Source organism: Pelodiscus sinensis, chromosome 27 (assembly GCF_049634645.1).
Source record: "Pelodiscus sinensis isolate JC-2024 chromosome 27, ASM4963464v1, whole genome shotgun sequence".
Taxonomy (NCBI): domain Eukaryota; kingdom Metazoa; phylum Chordata; order Testudines; family Trionychidae; genus Pelodiscus; species Pelodiscus sinensis.
In genome coordinates, this window is record NC_134737.1 from 15375562 (window position 1) to 15394332 (window position 18771).

The window sequence follows — 18771 nt, forward strand, 5'->3', positions numbered from 1 at the left end:
GCAGCCAGCAGGAGATGAAAGCTGCATCCCCCGGACATCTTCCTGGGCTGGGACCCCCCGCCAGGCCCCTGCCGGCAGCTCCCTGGAGTTGTTACGTGGTGTCAGGGGAAGCCAGGAGGCTCTGAGCGACAGCCGTCCCGCCGGGTGCTGCCCAGAGCCCCTGCCCCAGCAGCGCGGCCGGGGGGAGGGAGCCGAGCCACGGCTCAGCACAGCTGCCTCTCCCGGGCGCCTCTGCCTGCGCCAGCTGCTGCCACAACCATCGCACCAGCCCCACACCCGTTTCCTGGGGACCGCGGGGCACGTTGCACTGATTAGCGCCCATGTCGCTCGCGCCGGGGGGCTCGGCTGAATCTCACGCGGTGCGCAAACGAGTCGGAGAGCTTAGGCCATGGGGCTCCGGGCCAGAGGGGCCCACCCGGGGCCCACCCATTGCCCAGCATGAGACCCAGCCGTTACCGCCCTCACGGGCCACAGGACGCACCGAGGTGCAGCAGGGCCTCAGGCCCCTGCAGTGGTACTGCCCACTGGGGCAAGGGCCAGGACTTGCCCAGAGAGACTCGGGCAGCGTTCCCCTGCTATAACCACTGGACACTACTGCCTTCCCCCCTGGTTATGCCCTGTCCCTGTGTGTGGCTACTGGAGACTGGCTATCAATGGTGCAGATGTGAGTTACCCGCCTCCCCTTCCGAAGGCAGGGCTAGCTCGGAGGGGTCCCTGAGCAGCATGCTGAGCTGGCAGCTGCTTACGCCAACCGGGCAACATGCCGGGGGGGCGGGGGGGCAGGGCCACAGCTCCACTCCTCCGGGCCAAAGGGAGCGCCCCTCTCTCCTCCGGGGGCCCCCCCCGGAGTCAAACACACCCGCCCGTCAGGCCTTTCTTAGGAATAAGCAGCGGCCTCCCCCACCCCCGCCGGGCTCTCCCCTGCCATGGGGGCCTGTCCAAGTCTCTGAGCCGGACTGGGAGCTGGGCCGTGTCTGCCAGCTGGCAGGTGAGTGCCCCGGCCCTCCAGGTACCAGGGCCTGGCTGCAGGCGATGCCGACAGCACAGCCCAGGGGCTGCGGGAGGATCCGGTTCCTGGGCCGGTGCCTGGGCTGCGAATCCCGCCAGGGCGCGGAGCAGCTGTGGGCCGGTGCTGGGTGAGAACGTCGGAGGCGCCCGAGCCCTTTGTGACCCTGGGTGGTGGCGCTTCCTTTGCCCGGGGGCTCCTGCCCTGGCACATTGCAAGGGGGTGGTCTCAGGGGAGCCCAGCAGCTTGCCAGGAAACATCACTGAGCCCCCAGCTCCAGGGAGAGCGAGGCCAGAGCCCACAGCCCTCGAGCAGCCGTCTGCCCGCCAGGCCCTGGCGTAGGTGGGGAGGTGCCTGGATGAGGAGGCAGGACTCCTGAGCCCCATCCCCAGCTCTGCGACGGGCTCGCCCTCGTGCCTGCCCCAGCCGGGCCAGGGCCGGTGCCAGCGCGTCCTCTGTCACACAGGGCCTGGGCTGGACAGGGAGCTGCCTGCTCCGCCCAAGGGTTGCAGCCGAGATCAGACGCTGAGCCTGCCACAAGGCAGGTCAGCATCCTCCTCCCTGGTGCACCGAGGAGGAAACTGAGGCACGGAGCTGTCTGAAGCCTCGTTTTCTCAGGTGCTGAGCCCCCAAAGCCAGAAGGGGGGTCAGGGGAGCTGCTGGGTGCCCAGCGCCCCAGGGCAAGTCGTCTGATCCCGCAAGTGCCTCAATGTGGATTTGGGAGCCTGGTTTCATGCCCGTTTGGGGGCTCTTGGCCTAGCTACGGCCCAGGGTCACAGAGCGCAGCTCACCCGACTCGCTGGAGCCTGCCCCCTGCAGCTCAGAGACAGGCCAAGAGAGAGACCAGTGGGCAGCCCCACCCGGCCCTGGCTTACGCCCTAGGGAGACTCCCTGGGAAGGGTCCCAGGAGCCGGGGCAAGGCGGGTGCGGTTCAGCTTTCTGAGCACGTTCCCGTCCCGGGGGCCTGGTCCCAAGGCATGGCCTGGCCCTCAGGGGTGGAGCCCAGCCGGGCCCTGGTGTCATCCACTGCCTGAGGGGCTGGGGGCTGCCAGGTCCCACGCAGGCAGGAGGGTTTTATTTGGTGCTCCTGGGGGAACCCGTCCTGCCCAAACAGCCTGGGGCCCAGCCCAGGAAGAGGGGACGGAGCTCACTGCTGCCCAGCCCAGCCCATGGCCCCTGCCTGGAGAGGGCCCCCAGCCGCAGCAAGACCCGGCAGGCTCTGAGGTTAATCCCTGGCAAAGGTGGCCGGGCCTCTCCTCCTGGCTCTCTCCCGTTCTCCGGCCCGGCGGGACAGGCTCGCCGATTGCAAGGGGCCCTCCTGTCCCTGCTCCGTCCACGCCAGCGACCCCAGCGGCAGGACGACGGGCGGAGATGTGAGAGCAGAGACGAGACAACGCCAGACCCCCTCCCCCATCACCCTGCACTGACCTGTCTGGGGGGCACCTGGATCGGAACCACGCCCTGACTCTGCAGGGCCAACGCCTGACCCCTGAGGTCCTGCCGGCCCCAATCCACCCCCTCGTCTGACAGAGAGGGGCCAGATCCACGCAGAGAAGGATGCTGGATTTCGCTTGCCCAGAGCTCCCTACGGCTCAGGCTCTGATCAGACACAATCCCCCAGCCTACGTCTGTTCCTACATCTGTACCAGTGGCCAAAGACTCCGTGGGGGACCAGCCTGCGTTAGAGTCCCCTCTGCCATGGCCAGCGGACCAGAGCGGGCGGCTCTGGAAGGGAAAAGCTGATACCTGTCCAGCGGCCCGGGACAGCCTGTCTTGGGGACTGCTTCCCCCATGGCAGCTGCATCTGGTGCCTGAGCTGGGCCATGCATGGGGGAAGAGATCCAGCCCTAGATCAGGGTTCCCAACCGCTGGTCCGCGGACCAGTGCCGGGCTGTGAACCGCTGGCTGCCGGGCCGCAGCACATGCCAGGCCATGCCCATGCCGGCTGCTCCAGGACCAGGGCTGGGGTACACCCCAGGCGCGTGGCCCGCGGTTGCTGGAGCTGAAGCTGGCTGTTCTCGGCGGCTCTGGGAGCCGGGGCGGGGCGGGGTACACCCTAACCCTCTGACCTGCCACACCGCAGCCGGCTTCGGCTCCAGCGGCCGCCATGCGGCGGGTGGCTGCAGCCGCTGAAGCTGGCTGTTTGTGGGGGCTGGCGCACATATTTTGGCAGACCGGTAACATTTTATTTGCACATTTGCATATTTTTCATTTGCATAATTAATATGCAAATATGCAAATGCAAGTATACCAAAGTTTGCAACTGGGTTTGCCAGTCCGCAGTATAAAAAAGCTGGGAACCACTGTCCTGGACCGTGGAGCAGCAACGGGGGCCAGGGCGGGAGAAGGGTGGGAAAGTATAGGGCCCAGCTGGGGCATGGGGAAGAGACCCACGGCGGATCTCAGCCTGTGCCCCGCCCCCGGGCAGGCGTCACCAACACAGCAGCAGACTGGAGGCGTCTGAGCCAGAGCTCAGGGCCTGGGCTGTTGCAGGGAGGAAGCCTGGGCTGTGTTCAGGGTGTGCAGGGCAGGAGGCTGGGCTGGATCCTAGGACACCCGGAGCCCTGCCTGCTCACAGGCCCCGTGCTCAGCTCCACTCCCTCGGCCTGGTTCTACTCTCCCGCTGCGCCTTCCGCTGACCCCTGGCTCCGGCGCGCCTGGCCCCGGCCCAGCTACGAGCCTCTGGGCCACACCTAGGCTCTGCCGCTGCTCAAAGGGACCTCGGGGAGGTGGTGTGGCGGGGAGGGGTCCCACCTTTCCCCTGTTCCTACTGGGACTGGGGAGCCGGGTGCTTGGTTTCTGACCGGAAAGTGACAATGACGTCTGGTCACTGTGGGCAGGGGAGGCTCCGGGTGACCACCTGCGCCAGCTTCGACTCGGCCGGGGCCGCCTCCTCACTGCGCTGGGGGCTCCCATCCTGGTGGAAGGGGCAAAGCAGCGAGCGATGGGAGGGGGCGGGACAGAGGAGCGGATGGAGCCAGGGCCTCGGGGAAATAAGCCGAGCAGAGTGGGGCCGCAAGGGGAAGAGCCGGGGCAGGCGAGGTGCCGGCATTTCCGCGAGGAGCAACTTCGAAAGGGGTAAGAGGCCGTCACAGAATCATCGACAGTTAGGGCCGGCCAAGACCTCAGGAGTCAGGACCTCAGCTGCCTCCTCGAAGCAGGAGCCCAACTCGACCACCGCCTCCTGGGCTTTGATCACACTATTTGATTCTGAATTAGAGACCCCAACATCAACACTTTTCATAGACTCGGAAACCTGGAGCTGGAAGGGGCCGCAAGAGATCAGCTAGCCCAGCCCCCCACATCGAGCCAGGCCTTTTGGACACTTACCCGGGGCAAATTGGAAAATCCAGGGAATTTTTAACCCCAGAGGCTGTTTCTGCTCCAAATCAGAAAGGGACACAACATAGAAATGCTACGATATTGATCTTAGCCAGCCACCGCGACTCAGCCCCCAGAAGCAGCTGCTTGTCAGCGTGGGCGCTCAGGTGGAGGGAGGACGCGTCAGTCGCTCTGGGTGTGTTTATTAGGAAGTCGTGCCCTGTCGACAGCTGGGCACTGCCTCTCTCCGCACGTCACAGAGACAAGGGCTGCTACGGCTCGGGCGTGGGCGCAGCCCGGATGTAGCTGTCGGAGACCATGAGGTGCTGGTCGAGGAATTCCGAGGTCTCCTCTGCAATCTGCCCGGGGATTCGGAAATCGACGCCCGGCGGCTCCCTTTTGGGGGAGGGGGGAGCGAGAACGTTCCTGTTCTCCGTGTTGCAGCCTGTCCCCTGCAGGAACTGCAAGAAGTTCTCCTCGATGGAGCCTTCGCGGCTGGGCAGCCGGAGGTCCTCCTCCGGCGGCTGCTTGAAGAAGCAGCTGAGGTGCCTGCTGAGCTCCCCCCGAATCTGCCGGTTGAGGTACCCATAGAAGAAAGGGTTGGAAGTGAAGCAAAAGTAGCCAATCCAGGTGACCACGCTCTCCACTTGCCGGCCCGGGAAGGGCTGGGGGCCCAGAGCCGAATAGAGCTGGAAGGAGAAGTAGGGCAGCCAGCAGAAGAGGAACTGCCCCCCGACTGCTAGGAGAATGATAGCAGCCTTCCCCCCCCCAAACGTCCTCTGAGGGGTTGTCCGAGGGGCACCGGAGCTGGTCACCATGGTGGACCTGCTACTGAGCGACTCCGACCGTTGCCGCGGCGTATCCATCCAGGTGGGGAGTGGGCCGTGGTGCAGGGCAGCCACCCTGGCCACCTTGAACATGCTGCAGTAGACCACGAGGATGATCAGGGCGGGGAGGAGGAAATAGAAGAGGGCAAAGAAAACCACGAAGAACTTGCAGTAGGAACTCTGGCTCCACTGCAGCGAGCAGCTCCGGCTGCTGTAGGCCGGGGCCGCGCTGAGACGCTCTGGGGAGAGCCAGCCCAGGACAGGGATGACAGACATGACCACCGCCTTGACCCACACCCCCACCAGGACGCAGGCCACCAGGCCGACGGTCATCTTGACCTCGTAGCGCAGCGGGTGCACCACGTAGTAGTAGCGCTCCACGTTGATGGCCGAGATGGAGAGGATGCACATGCTGATGAAGCAGACGCTCAGGAAGAGGTAGACACGGCATATGGCCTCGCTGAACATGGTGCTGTTGAAGAAGGCGGAGCTGGACAGCATGGCCAGCGGCATGAGGGTCAGGGCTGCCAGCAGGTCCACCAGACAGAGGTGGAAAACAAAGACAAATTTCCTCAGTGCTGGTGTCTTGATGATGACGGTCATCACGGCCACGTTGCCCACAATGGCCGTCAGGTCAATCAAGAGCATGAAGAGGAGCCCGATGGATTCCGAGGCCACGTCCCGGGTTTTGGTGTCCAGGCTGGAATTGGGGTGCATGGTGCTCTGGGCAGTGCGGAGCAGCCTCCCCGGCCTGGAGGAATTCCACGCCCATTGGGTAGGGAGTGAAGGCTCCATGGAGACTGGTGTCGACGCCCACGGCACCTCCCCTCACAGGTCCATCACCCATCCTATTCTGAGCCCCCTCGAGTAACCAGAGAGAATTAGCCAGCAGAGAGGGAGGCGTCCCAGCCCACACGCTCACGTGCTGGCTGGCTCCTTCGCCAGCCGCCAGGCCCCACAGGGCAAGTCCATGCTCCGAGGTCAGTTACGCTTCCTGATGTGGCCGGGGTCCACGGGCCGTCGTGCTGCTCAGCTCCACTGCATTTGGCACTTGGTTGTGTCCTGCTGGACTGTGCTTGGGGGCATGACGCCCGCTGGTCCGAAAGGCCATGGGATCCCAGATCGTGCCTCCTGGTAGCTTATCTCCCGCCGCGTCCCCCAGCAGAGCTCAGCGCCTGCAAAGCAATGGAACTCCGCGTTAGTCAGCGCGCCGGCCAAGCCCTGGGCTCGTGCTGGCGGGGGGGTTTGCTGCAAGGCCGGGCGCACTGGAGCCCAGGCCTACGCACAGACGTGCTGGCAGCGTTTCTCTGAATCAGGACCACAGAGCTGAGTAGACCCCGAGGGTGATGCTCAGGTTCTGTCCTAGCTGATGCTGCTAATCCCATAAACCACTTTGGAAGGGTTCTGGCCCCTCTATTGCTCCGAGGGCTTTCCCAGCTTTGGGCCTCAGTTTCCAACTCCAGGGGTGTCCCAAGGTGGGCGGGGCAGACAACCCATTATTAGGGATGGGAAGACACCTTCCGAGGGGGGCAAGGAGGGAGAGATTGCCCCATCTCTGCCTACTACAGTGGGTTTCCTGCTGGCCACTGTCCCAGATAGCATCCTGGACTAGATGGGCCCTAGGTCTGATCCCCTCTGGCCGTTCTCAGGGTCCCGTGTCCCTTTCACCTCCCCCGTGAGGCCTACTGCCTCTGCAAGAAGGTCCAGGGACCCCCCTTGTCACTCAGAGGCTGCGCGGGGGGCCCCACGGCTGACGCAGAGCAGTGAGGGGGCTGCTCCGTACCCTGGATCCGGGCAAGGATGAGCCACTCTCACGAGAGAAAGAAACCAGCTGGAGTCACCCAAGGAAAGAGCCACAAAGGGCCGGGGCATATCCGGCTTATGGAGACTGGTGCCCTCTCTGGCCAGCCCCACCTCGGTGCTCTCAGGCAGCCCAGAATTTACCGTCCTGAGCCCAGCTCCTTGGCTGGGATAAATCAGCACCATGCCCCGGAAGGGCCGTAGCTCTGTAGCGGCCAGTGGAGAGAGGCGGATTTGCAGTAGGCCCTGGCCCTGTGCCGCTGTGCCGGCTGGGTCTGCGCCTGAGTCCGCCAGGGCTCTGTATGGTTCCAAGTGCTCGGCATTGCCGCGTGCCTGAGCATGCAGTGCATTGCCGGGGGCCTGTACGGCGGCGGTGTCCCGTGCGTTTCATGGGATCGCCCGTTTCCCGCGCCTGTTTGAGAAGCAGCCTCATTGTAGGGGCCTGGGTGTTCATGCTCCCTGCCTACCATCCTCGGGGAAATGGGAGAGGTCCAGGTTGGATATTAGGAAAAACGATTTCCCTAGGCGGGTGGGAAGCCCTGGGAATGCCCTAGGGAGAGGTGGAATCTTCATCCCTAGAGGTTTTTAGGTCCCGGCTTGACCAAGCTCTGGCTGGGATGATTGAGTTGGGTTGGTCGTGCCTTGGGCAGGGGGCTGGACTTGATGACTCCTGAGGTCTCTTCCAGCTCTATGGTTCTATGAAGCAATGGATCTTGGCAGCCCCCTATTATCATAGGGCGAGTGTGTTAACGGGTCCCCATTCCTGGCCATCTCAGCATTTGGGAGTTTCACTCGAACACTGACCCATGGGGTCCTCACCCAAGGAATGGCAATGTCCCCTACAGAGCCTCCTTCCAGTTTACGAAGTATCCCAGAAAAATAACCACCCCAAAAGGACAGGCGTTGGGATTGTTCCCGGTAGATGGTACCTTACAATCTAGCATCAGACTGTGCCTCAGTTTCCCCTTGCAGTCAGTTACTCACCAGTTCCGTCAGGTTGCTCAGTGACTTAGCCCTGCAGCTAAGCCCACCCTTTCTGGGGTCCACGTCCACTGTAAACCCAAACCCTCAGGACTTAGCCTTTCCACCTGGGAGATGGGCCGGGGCCCAGCCCTACCTCTACTCAAACTGCTACAGTGGCACAGCCTAGCCACGGGAGGGGATCTCCAGCCGCTGCGGGAATCCACCTCCCTGGAGGCGAGAGCAGAATCCTTCTCTTGTCCTAGCCCTGTCTATAAAGGGGGTCAGGTCAGCTGTCTGCATCACTGGGGGGGTCACGCCCTGGGCAACGTAGCCGGGTCAACAACATTTTAGTTGTTTTAAAGAGCCACCGCACCCTGTGACACCAGCATGAGAGTCCGTCTACACGACAGAGACCAGACCGTAACCTCGTAGCATGGACGCCGCACACACCGCAGGAGAGGGCACTTCTGTCCCTTCGGGACACCCCCCCCGACCAAAGTTAGCCATGTCAGTGGAAGGCCTCTTCTACCGAGAGCTGCACCCGCACTGGCAGTTCTGTGGCACAGCTGCCCGGGCAGGGTGGATTTTCACTTCCCTGGCCCGTGTAGCTGGGCAAGACGATACGTCCGCGTGCACTGTGGCTAGGGCACTACGCCAAGCACACGCGCCCTGACGAAATAGCCAAAATGAAGGACGTGAATGTCAGTGCCTGAGCAGCACTTACCGCTTGGACTGGCACAGCCCTCTTGCGTAGGGGCTGTGCTGATCCAAGCCGCCAGTCTAGACACCGCTAGCTTGGCAGGAAAATGCCACTCTTCCATTGACAGAGTGTGACGTAGTGGGGGTACTTGCTGGGCTGTGGTGACCCCTGCTGTCTGGAGCAAGACCCAGCAGGGAAAACCTCGCTATGCAAAGGTGATGCCAAACCGGTTGAACCAGACACCCCCCATGGAGAGGAACAAAGGAAGGTGGATGCTGCCCTGGCTGGGGGGCAGGGCTGGAAGAGAGTTAGTGAGTTGCTGTCTGGAAGCATGGAGGAGACAGCCTAGGGAAAGGGGCTGGAGTTTAGGGGCCCAGTCTCCCCCCCATCTCAAGGGGGCCTGAGGCATCCTAGCCCAGCTCTGTGACCAGATTCCATCTGTGCTGTGCTGTATCCCTGGAGAGGCAATAAACTACCTCTATTCCACCGGCTGGTGCAGTCTGTTTGTGCCATTTCGGGGTGCAGGAGACGGGGGACCCCCAACGCGCCGTCACACAGAGCTCCTGCCGCTCGGAGGGGTGGACTACCTTCCGTGACCGAAACCCCCTTCCGTCGCCATGGGACGCGTCTACACTACACTGCAGCACCCGGAATGTAGCCATGATCTAAGCCGTGAGTGCTGTAAAAGGGAGGGAACATCTTATCACCAGCTGTGGAAAGGTGTGTGCCTGCAGAGGGCCTGGGAGAGCTAGTCCGGGACACTTGGATGGACCCACATTCCCCAGGAAAATGTAGTGCTACTGAAATCCAAACACGGTGAACTCCGGTCAGTTTTGCTGCCGTTTTACTGAGGAGCACAAAGTTGTAATGCCCTTTTCTGGCATTTTCAGCACAAGACATGCCGATTTTTCTCTTTTAAATAACTGGTGGCTTCTGATGGTTTGGGTACGATGGGCTCACATCGCAGAGTTCTTTTTAAAAACCAAAAGGACGAGAAACTCTTTCCTTTCCAGCCTTTCCCTGAGTGGAGAATTCCCAACTGTCCCGTTTTCACTCTGATTCGGAGTGAAGCCGGATTTTGAAAGCTCAACATTCTTTGCAGCACAGAACTCCCATTCTCCGCACTGACCCAGCTCTGGGGGGGTGGTACAAGGGGAAGGGAGATGCCTTTCCCACAGAGCTCTGTATCCTGGCTCTCATGGGGACGGAGAGCGCAGATATTCCTGATCCTGAGCTGGGAATCACTGGTCTCGCTGACTCTAATGGACCTGAGGTTGAAGATCTGTCCTACATTTTGATTAGGAAACATTGATGGAAAACCGCCCTAATGGATCTGCTGAAACAGCATCTGGGGACGAGGGCACCTACAGGGCAAACTTTCGACAAACAGCAGCAACGTTTGCAGCCATCTGAATAGTTAGATATTGACCACTGATGGAATTGAGTTCTACAGCTGTAGCCAGCTCAGAGCGCAGCTGATCAGTCGAGCATTCCCTGCCTAGATGGGGAACCGTAATGCACTGCCTGGCTCGCCCTGCAGGGCTGACCTGGAAAAAAGCGTGGCTGGACACTGTCATGCCAATTAAAAGTACCAGGCCTCACTCTCGGCCATTTACGGCTTCTCTGTACATTCTGGCAGTGGGAAGGGCCCTGAAACGGGGCGGAATTTACTCGCACTGCAGTGTAAAGGAGAGCCGAGCCGCGAGAGCATGAGAAGTGGGGCACAGCACCTGCTAGCAGGAGGCTGGAGAATTGGGGTCAGCCCTGGCTCTGAGGGAAGAGCGCCCCCTACTGGCTCACCCACAGCACTTCTAGTCCCATGCTGGGGCACTGCTGTCTGCACCCACAACGCGCCTGGCCCCACACCGCCCAGAGGGCCCTGCTGGAGCTGCGGCAGCAGCCCTCTGCGGAATGACTCACCTGGCCCACCTGTGTTTAGCTCACAACAGTGTCTCGGGACAACAGGTTCCTGCTGGGGCGGCAGGCACCCAGCTCTGGCCTTTGCTGGCTGCATCTGGCCCAAAGTGGGGAGCAAGGGGAGGTGCAAGCTGTCCAGCTCCAGAGAGCTCAAGGCAGCTCTCCCTTTGCGGGACCCTCCCCAGGAATTTCTCCCCCGGTCCACGTTGCCACCCACAACAGAGGCCATGCACCGGCCCTCGGGAGCCCCTTCCCCAGGGGAGCAGCGCAGTGCAGATGGGCGCCTACGCCAAGCGCTTCTCCTAGCAGTGAAACCTGCTCACAATCCCCCCTGCCCCGCCCGGAGGCACAGGGACAGATGCTGGGGACTGCTCAGCTCTAGCGGGAGCAGGTGCAGCTACAGCAAACTCACTGGAGTCACACCCACCAGCCCCAGGGCTGTCGTGGTGCAGAGGCCTGTCCCTTCGGATGCTGCAAGGCCCCTGCGGATCACCAGCTGGGGGGCAGGACGACCCCCCTTCTGGGGCTGCTATTACAGGGGGAGGGGCTGTGCTGCCCTTCCTCTGCAGCATCTGGGGCCTGGCCCCATGAGAAGCAGGGCAGAGGGCGAGAGGGCTGGGGTGCTCCGTGCACCCTTCCCCTGCCCACTCCCAGCTCCTGCCGCTCTCCGCAGCTACACGCCCTCCCCGCTGCTCCGAACAGGACGCTTTGCTCGCCCAGGCCGGCGGCCCTCTGCCCAGCGGGCACACCCCATGATCCACATCACACGAGCCAGCCGGATTGACCCTCCTGCCCCCCGGCCTCACCTTGGCCCCCTCACTTCTCTCCCCGCCCTTCCCCTTGCAGGGACAGGATTCTTACCCCGTGCCTTCCACCTGCGCAGCGAGCCCCAGCATCCAGCCCGCAGGCCCGGCCAGGCCCGGCAGGGAAGAGCCCGGCTAGGAGAGCAGAGAGGAATCCAGCCTGGCCCTGCTCATTCCTTCGCCCTGGTGCTGCTGCACTGACTGTCCGGGTGGCCCTGGGAAGGGCGGCCTCCGCCCAGCTCAGGTCCTCGCCCCTCCATTAAAACGGCTCCTCCAGTGGCTAGATCTCAGGTGCCCAGCGCGGTTCCGCCCCAGCTCCAGAATGGACGTGGCTGGGTGCGTTTCCCCCGCCGACCGAGACCCTCCAGGTGCCTGGGCTGCAGCGAGAAATGCTGCGGCCTCGCCAGCCCCAGCCCTCTCCTGTCCCCAAGCCAGGCATCCGCCCCTACCTTTCCCTGGGCAGCTTGCCCGAGTGCTGGGCACCTCGCAGCGGATGCTCCTCCACTGGAGATGATGCACAGAGCCACTGCAGTGAAGGGTGAGAGGCAGCAGCAGCATGGAGAGCCAGGATTCTGGGTCCTAAAGGCCTTCTGCTTTGCAGGTTGGTGCCCTGGGCCTGTCCCTGTGCTCGGCTCCCCACGGGGAGGAGGCAAGGCGTGCAGGCCGTATTGGGCCTCCTCCTAGCCCCGGCAGCGTTCCCAGGGAGCCGGAGCCATCGCCTTGGGCACTGTCCTCCAGGCTGCCGCCCTGCGCTGGGGGCCCAGCATGCCCCCAAGCCCACGGCAGGCTGTCTCCTGCAGCGGGCCAGGGCTCTAGGGCCACTGCAGGGGGAGCATGGCCAGGGGACGGAGGGGCACGTGCCCCTGGTACCACACTGGCCGTGGGAAGCTCCCAGACCAGGAAGGTCAGACTGGCCAGCAGCACTGCTGGGACTGGCTGGGGGAGGAGGGAGAGCCCCCTCGAAGGAGAGCCGCTGGGCTGTGCACCCTGCCACAGTCTGGAGCCGACCCCCCGGCCCCAAGTGCAGCGAACTCAGCCGTTCTCCCACCGCCGCGCCTGGTCAGCCCGACGGGCGCGAGGGATTCGATTGTGGCCCGTCCCCTCCGCTTCGCTGACTCCTCTGAACCCGAACCGCACGTGAACCATTTCAACACGGCGGCAGCAGCGTGCGGCGGGCAGGGCACAGGCCTGGCTTTCAGTCCTGTCGGAGCCACATAGGTTCTGAAGTGTGTGCCCCGCTCCGTGCCTCAGTTTCCCCAGTGTAACGAAGGAGCAGTGACACTTCTCCTCCTTCAGAAAGCCGATGGCTAGAGGTGACAGAAGTGTTGTTGCCTCCCTGTGTGGGGGCCAGGACCACTGGTAGGCTGCCATGGTGATACACAGACCTGGGGACCTGGCCTGAGGCGGACACGGCATAACTGGGGCAGGTGAAGCTTTAGGGAGGAGAGAGGCACCACCACCAGGAGGCTGGTACCTCATGTAGGGACAGCCTGGAAGACAGTCCAAAGCCCCGGGGGGGCAGGACACAGCTTAAGGGACCCAACGAGAAGGGCCGGCACTGAATCGATGGGCAAGGGCAGCAGCAACCTCCGGGGGGGGGGGGGGGGCAGATGAGCAGGGACCAGCCAAGGAGTGGGGCGGGGATGAGGGCAGCAAAGGGCCCCACCTCAGATGCAGGGTACTAGGCAGAGTGGGGGGCAGGGAAGGGCAAAGGGAGGGGCAGAGGGGGGCAGGGAAGGGCAAAGGGAGGGGCAGAGGGGGGCAGGGAAGGGCAAAGGGAGGGGCAGAGGGGGGCAGGGAAGGGCAAGGGGAGGGGCAGAGGGGGGCAGGGAAGGGCAAAGGGAGGGGCAGAGGGGGGCAGGGAAGGGCAAAGGGAGGGGCAGAGGGGGGCAGGGAAGGGCAAGGGGAGGGGCAGAGGGGGGCAGGGAAGGGCAAGGGGAGGGGCAGAGGGGGGCAGGGAAGGGCAAGGGGAGGGGCAGAGCGGGGCAGGGAAGGGCAAAGGGAGGGGCAGAGGGGGCAGGGAAGGGCAAGGGGAGGGGCAAAGGGAGGGCCAGAGGGGGGCAGGGAAGGGCAAAGGGAGGAGCAGGGAGGGACAGGGAGGGGCAGAGGGGGACAGGGAAGGGCAAGGGGAGGGGCAGAGGGGGGCAGGGAAGGGCAAAGGGAGGGGCAGAGGGGGCAGGGAAGGGCAAAGGGAGGGACAGAGGGGGCAGGGAAGGGCAAAGGGAGGGGCAGAGGGGGGCAGGGAAGGGCAAAGGGAGGAGCAGGGAGGGACAGGGAGGGGCAGAGGGGGACAGGGAAGGGCAAGGGGAGGGGCAGAGGGGGGCAGGGAAGGGCAAAGGGAGGAGCAGGGAGGGACAGGGAGGGGCAGAGGGGGACAGGGAAGGGCAAAGGGAGGGACAGAGGGGGCAGGGAAGGGCAAAGGGAGGAGCAGGAAGGGACAGGGAGGGGCAGAGGGGGACAGGGAAGGGCAAGGGGAGGGGCAGAGGGGGCAGGGAAGGGCAAAGGGAGGGGCAGAGGGGGGCAGGGAAGGGCAAGGGGAGGGGCAGAGGGGGGCAGGGAGGGGCAGAGGGGGGCAGGGAAGGGCAAAGGGAGGGGCAGAGGGGAGCAGGGAAGGGCAAGGGGAGGGGCAGAGGGGGGCAGGGAGGGGCAGAGGGGGGCAGGGAAGGGCAAAGGGAGGGGCAGAGGGGGGCAGGGAAGGGCAAAGGGAGGGGCAGAGGGGGACCGGGAAGGGCAGGGGCACACGAGGGTGACTCCAGACTGGTGTCTCACCGGCAGCCCCGGGGAGCCAGGGCAGGACGAGGGCTGGACCGTGCTGGGGGCTGAGGGGGAGCGGCTGGGCCGTGAGTCTCCCAAAGGGCCAGGGGCCTGCTTTCCAGCCAGAGCACCCAACGTGGGCAGCCCCCGTGGGCCGGGGACCAGGACTCCGGCGTTGCCGTGCCAAGGGCCCAGCGTGCCAGGCGCTGCCCAGGTGCCCGGGGTCGGAGGCAGCCTGCTGCGAAGAGCCCCCAGGCTGAGCAGGGAGGGGAGAGGAATTAGCCTGTTCTCTGCCCCGTGCTGCGGAGGGGATGCAGCCGGGGTGCCGAGGACGTGGGCTCCTGACAGATCCGGGGCAGCACAGCACCCTGCTGCCCAGGGGAGCCCCTGCCCCCACTGCACGGGGAGAGTCAGTGCTTCAGAACGGCATTTGCAGAAGCCAGGTGGGGTGCACTGCTGACGGCGTGGGGCGTAAAGCCCCCGTTCGCACAGGGACTTAGTGCCTAACTCCCCTGGGTCTGGGCCTTAGGCACCCTAGAGACGGGGATGTCTCCCTCTGCTCAGGATTCCCAGCCCTGACCCCTCCTTGCCAGCCCTCGCCATAGCCCACAGGACACCCGTGCTCAGGGTCCTGAATCCCAGCTGAGTGCCCTGACCCTGGGCACATGCCTGCATCTGCCAGCCCCCAGGGAGCCTCTGCTCCCAGCTCAGCTTCTGCCTCTCAGGGCATCCTGGACAGGTCAGTTCCACGTCCCATGCCTCAGTTTCTCTTAGGGTTGCCCACGCTCGGGGAATGGCCTGTCATCACCAGGAATTAAAGCTGATATCACGGGACAAAACCTCCAGGCATTGATCCAACCACAAGCACCCCCCTTGTGCCCTGTGGAGCAGAGCTGGCCATGCTCTGGGTTAGCAGCAGCTCTGGGAACAGCATCTGGAGACGGAGAAACGCCGCAGCTCAAAGCATGCGGGGAATACGCTCCCTGTTTCCTCCAACCTCTCCTGGGCCACAGAATGTGGCCTGGTTAACTTCCTGCATGGCACTGGTATGGCTTTTGGTGGCATCTGCTTCTCCCCTGGGTCGCCTGCATCATGGAGCCAGTAACATGGTCACATGACCCCAGCCTCGTGGTCGTTTCAGTCTGGCCTTTTATTCATTTTGATAGGGTTGGGGGCTCACGCTGCCCCCTCTCATCTGTCCCCTTGGCCACTGTACGGGGCGGCTAGCACCAGGGAGGCTGCAGCTGGGAGCTCCGGCACAGTGGGGCCTTGGGCAGGGCCAGCCAGGACCCCTGGGCTGTGATCTTCCCCACAGCAGTGGCCCTGGCTCGCCCATCAGCAGCCACGACGGGAAGAGGGGAGGAGGCCTGGCTTGGCAAGCCCTTTGTAGTTGTCTGCGTTGGCTGTGCGGGCTGCTGAGTAGCAGCTTGGAGAAGGCAATGCATATTCAGGCTGCAGCCACCACTGGTCACGTGCACCTATTGCTAGGTTACAAGAACCCAAAAATAAATCCTTCCAAACGAGATTAGAAACAGAGGGACCTCGGATGACCTGCGCTCCCAGCTCCGTAATAGGGAGTGAGCAACGCTGGCGGCAGGGATACTAGCGCGTGGCAGAGGGGGAGACCCGGGGAAGATCCCTGATGGGAAAGGAGGGCCTCCCTGGACAAAAACAAGGGGGCTGCTCCCCCGGCAGCTGCCAGGTCGTCCCACGCAGCTGGAGGAGGCCGGGCTGCTTTGATCGGGGCTGGCCGTCTGGGCTCACAGCTGGGAAATCAGTCACAGACCCTTCCCCCGACTGTCTGCCTGGCCCCCTCCAGGCTGAGTCCCACAGGCAGCCCCCTGCATCCAGCACCCCACGGCCCTGCAGAGTCCGGCCGGAGAGCCGTGTCCCTACGAACTGCTGCAGGCCGCCTGGTGGGGACCTCAATGCACTGGTGTGTCGGGGGATCCCCAGCCAGTGTATATCCGCATAGCTGCCTTGGCACCCGCGGCCAAATCCCTCCCTGATGTACATAGCTGCATTGGAGTCAGTGGGCCAGACTCCCGCTGGTGCCAGTCCCTGTGTCGGCCTGGGGCAGTGGGGCATGGCGGAGGCTCCCCAGGCAAGTGACATGAATGCCTGGCTGCGGGCCGCGTTGCCACCAGGCTAAGATGGGGTGTGTCTAACCTACACCCCTCTGCCGACAGGCATCAGGGACCGGTCGGAAAAGGCTTTCCTTGTCGACCAATCCCCATTCGGTGGCAAAAAGCGGCGGCCATTTTTATTCAAACGAAGCGCAGGGTATTTAAATCTCCGCTTCGTTTGCAATAGCGATGTGCAGGGCTCGCCAGCCGCGCGGTTCTGCGCTCTGTGCATGCGCAGATCGCTCTGCGCCGGCTCTTCCGGGTTGTGATCTACTCGCCACGGGCAAGGAGATTACATCATTTGCCGAGCCCTGGCGATGTGCCTACATCCCTCTGTCGGCAGAGGGGTGTAGTTTAACACACCCATGAGGACTCGGCACTTGCCCTGTCACAGGCCAGACCCATCACAGTGAGCCTGCGCGGTACTTTAACCACGTTACTCAAACCTTTCTAAAGACGGGCCCAGGCTGCAGCTGAGTTAACAGGGCTCGGACCCTCTCGCTCTCCGCGGCGTGCAGCAGGAGTCACGAAGTGAAGGCAGAAGCAGGCTGACACAGAAGCACACGCTGCACCGAAACACCTCTGGGACACGAGCAGTGCAGAAGCCCGGCGCTGGGAGCTCGAGGCATGGAGCAAAGACCGTCCCCGGAATCCATTCGAGAACCACCCCAGGCAGCAATTGATCCATCTGGCCAGGCCGGCTCGGGTCTGATCTGCAGAGTGGGCGAGTGGCGAGCTGAGGGCGGGGCAGCTTCGCAACTCGCCGCGAGGCAGGGGCGCCCACTAGGCAGAGGGGTCACTAACACGGGCGGAGGAGCATCTGGGGACGGTCCGGAAGCCCCGGGAGCCTGCCTGAGATTGAGTGGCCGATGCCTGCGTCTGACGAGACTCTCTCGCTTCCCTCTGGGCGTGGAGAGCGTTAGTGACGGAGCCAGACACGGGGACGAGAGGTTCCTCTAACCACAAGCCACTCGTGCCCCGACGCAGCCAGGTGCTGTGGGGCAGGGAGCGGTCAGACTGCGCACGGAGCGCTCCGGCAGTGTCTGTGCCTGCCAAGGCCGAGCGGGCCCATGCCGCAGACAGGAGGGCTGCAGACGTTTGAGGAGACTGAAGCTGCTAAAGAACTGGGCCAGGCTTCAGAGCAGCTCCTTGCGGAGGGGCCCGGCCCAGGCAGCTTTCCCCGGCAAAGCCCAGGGGAGCTCGCCGTGGGCACTGGAGCATTGCCATGAGCAGGGATGTCCATCTTCCAGGGACAGGCCCTTTGCTGGTGCATTCTGGCTGCAACTGGGAGGGCAAGGAGGACAGCGCAAACCCAGAGCGCCGCTGCCACGCAGACATTCTTTCCGAGCTCGCCTCACCCACGGAGCAACGGCAATAAATAGCACGAGAGCCACCCGGCACAGCGGAGGAGGCGGCAGCTGCTCTCCAGGGTGAGCTGCATCCTTAAATGGCCGCGTCTCGCGCAAGTGCCGCTTGCTGACACAGGAGGCAGCGGAGGGCGTCTCAACCCCAGGGAGCTGCAAGTGTGCGGACGGCACAGACCTGTCCTTGTGCAAAAGTCTAGGGCAGACGCAGGCAGGAGAGCCAGGGGCTTACTCAGGGCCAGCTCCTCGGCTGGCGTAGTCAGCTAAACTCTATTGATCTCAATGGAGCCATCCTCATTTACATCAGTTGTAAGTCTGCCCCCTCCTGGCCAAGTATGGCGCTGCTGGCGCTCCTTGCCTCAGTTCCCTTCCTTGACATGGGTCTTTTTGACTCTCCCTAGAGCGGTCAGGAGTGAGCCAACCACACCCCAAACTGATGTCTCTCCCTGGTTTTAAACACCCCATGGGACCATGCAGCTAGTCCCTGGCTCCCTTAGTCCCATCCAATCAGGCTGGCAAGCAGGAATATCATTCCAAGCAATTCAGGGGAGCAGGAAGTTGTGTCAGTGTATAGAACAATCTAATTGAAAACACTTGGAAGATCAGACGATAAGGTGACGAGGCGCAGCATAGATTTTTCAAGAACAAACCATGTCAAACCAACCTGCTAACTTTCTTTGACAGGGTAACAAGCCTTGTGGATGTGGGGGGAGGGGGAAGGAAGAGTGGTAGATGTGGTATATTGTGACTTTAGCAAGGCTTTTGGTACTATTTTGGTACCTTCTCTCAAACAAAGTAGGGAAATACGCCCAACATGGAGCTACTATGTGGAGGGTGCACAAATGATAGGAAAACTGTTCCCGGAGTAGTTATCAGTGGCTCACAGGCATGCTGGAAAGGTGTATCAAGCGGGGTCCCAGAAAGATCAGGTCTGCTTGGTTCTGTTCAATATTTTCATCAGTGATTTAGATAATGGCAGAGAGAACATGCTTACAACGTGTGCAGATGATCCCAAGGGCTTAGGTGACTAGGATGAACATTCAAAATGAGCTGGACAAACTAGTGGAATGGTCTGAGGCAAATAGCATGAAATTCAATATGGAGAAATGAAAATACCCCACGTAGGAAGGAGCAATCCGTTGCCACAAGCTAAATAAAGGGACACCTAGACTGCAGGCTTCTTTCAAAAG

At 62.8% G+C, this 18771-nt stretch overlaps 1 protein-coding gene across 1 annotated transcript; it reads right to left on the reverse strand.

The window, feature by feature from the left end:
* Positions 1–3847: 3847 nt before the first annotated feature.
* On the reverse strand, positions 3848–17573 carry GPR61 (G protein-coupled receptor 61). The gene is made up of 2 exons (XM_075910379.1): positions 16664–17573; positions 3848–6329 (listed from the first exon to the last, which is right to left on the reverse strand). Exon 2 carries the CDS (start codon positions 5947–5949, stop codon positions 4600–4602), a length of 1350 nt encoding a protein of 449 aa, XP_075766494.1. The 5' UTR covers positions 5950–6329; positions 16664–17573; the 3' UTR covers positions 3848–4599.
* Positions 17574–18771: the final 1198 nt, after the last annotated feature.

What these genes read in the sequence shown, in the direction of transcription:
- GPR61 (XM_075910379.1), bottom strand. Translation starts at nt 5,949, where the DNA reads ATGGAGCCTTCACTCCCTACCCAATGGGCGTGGAATTCCTCCAGGCCG.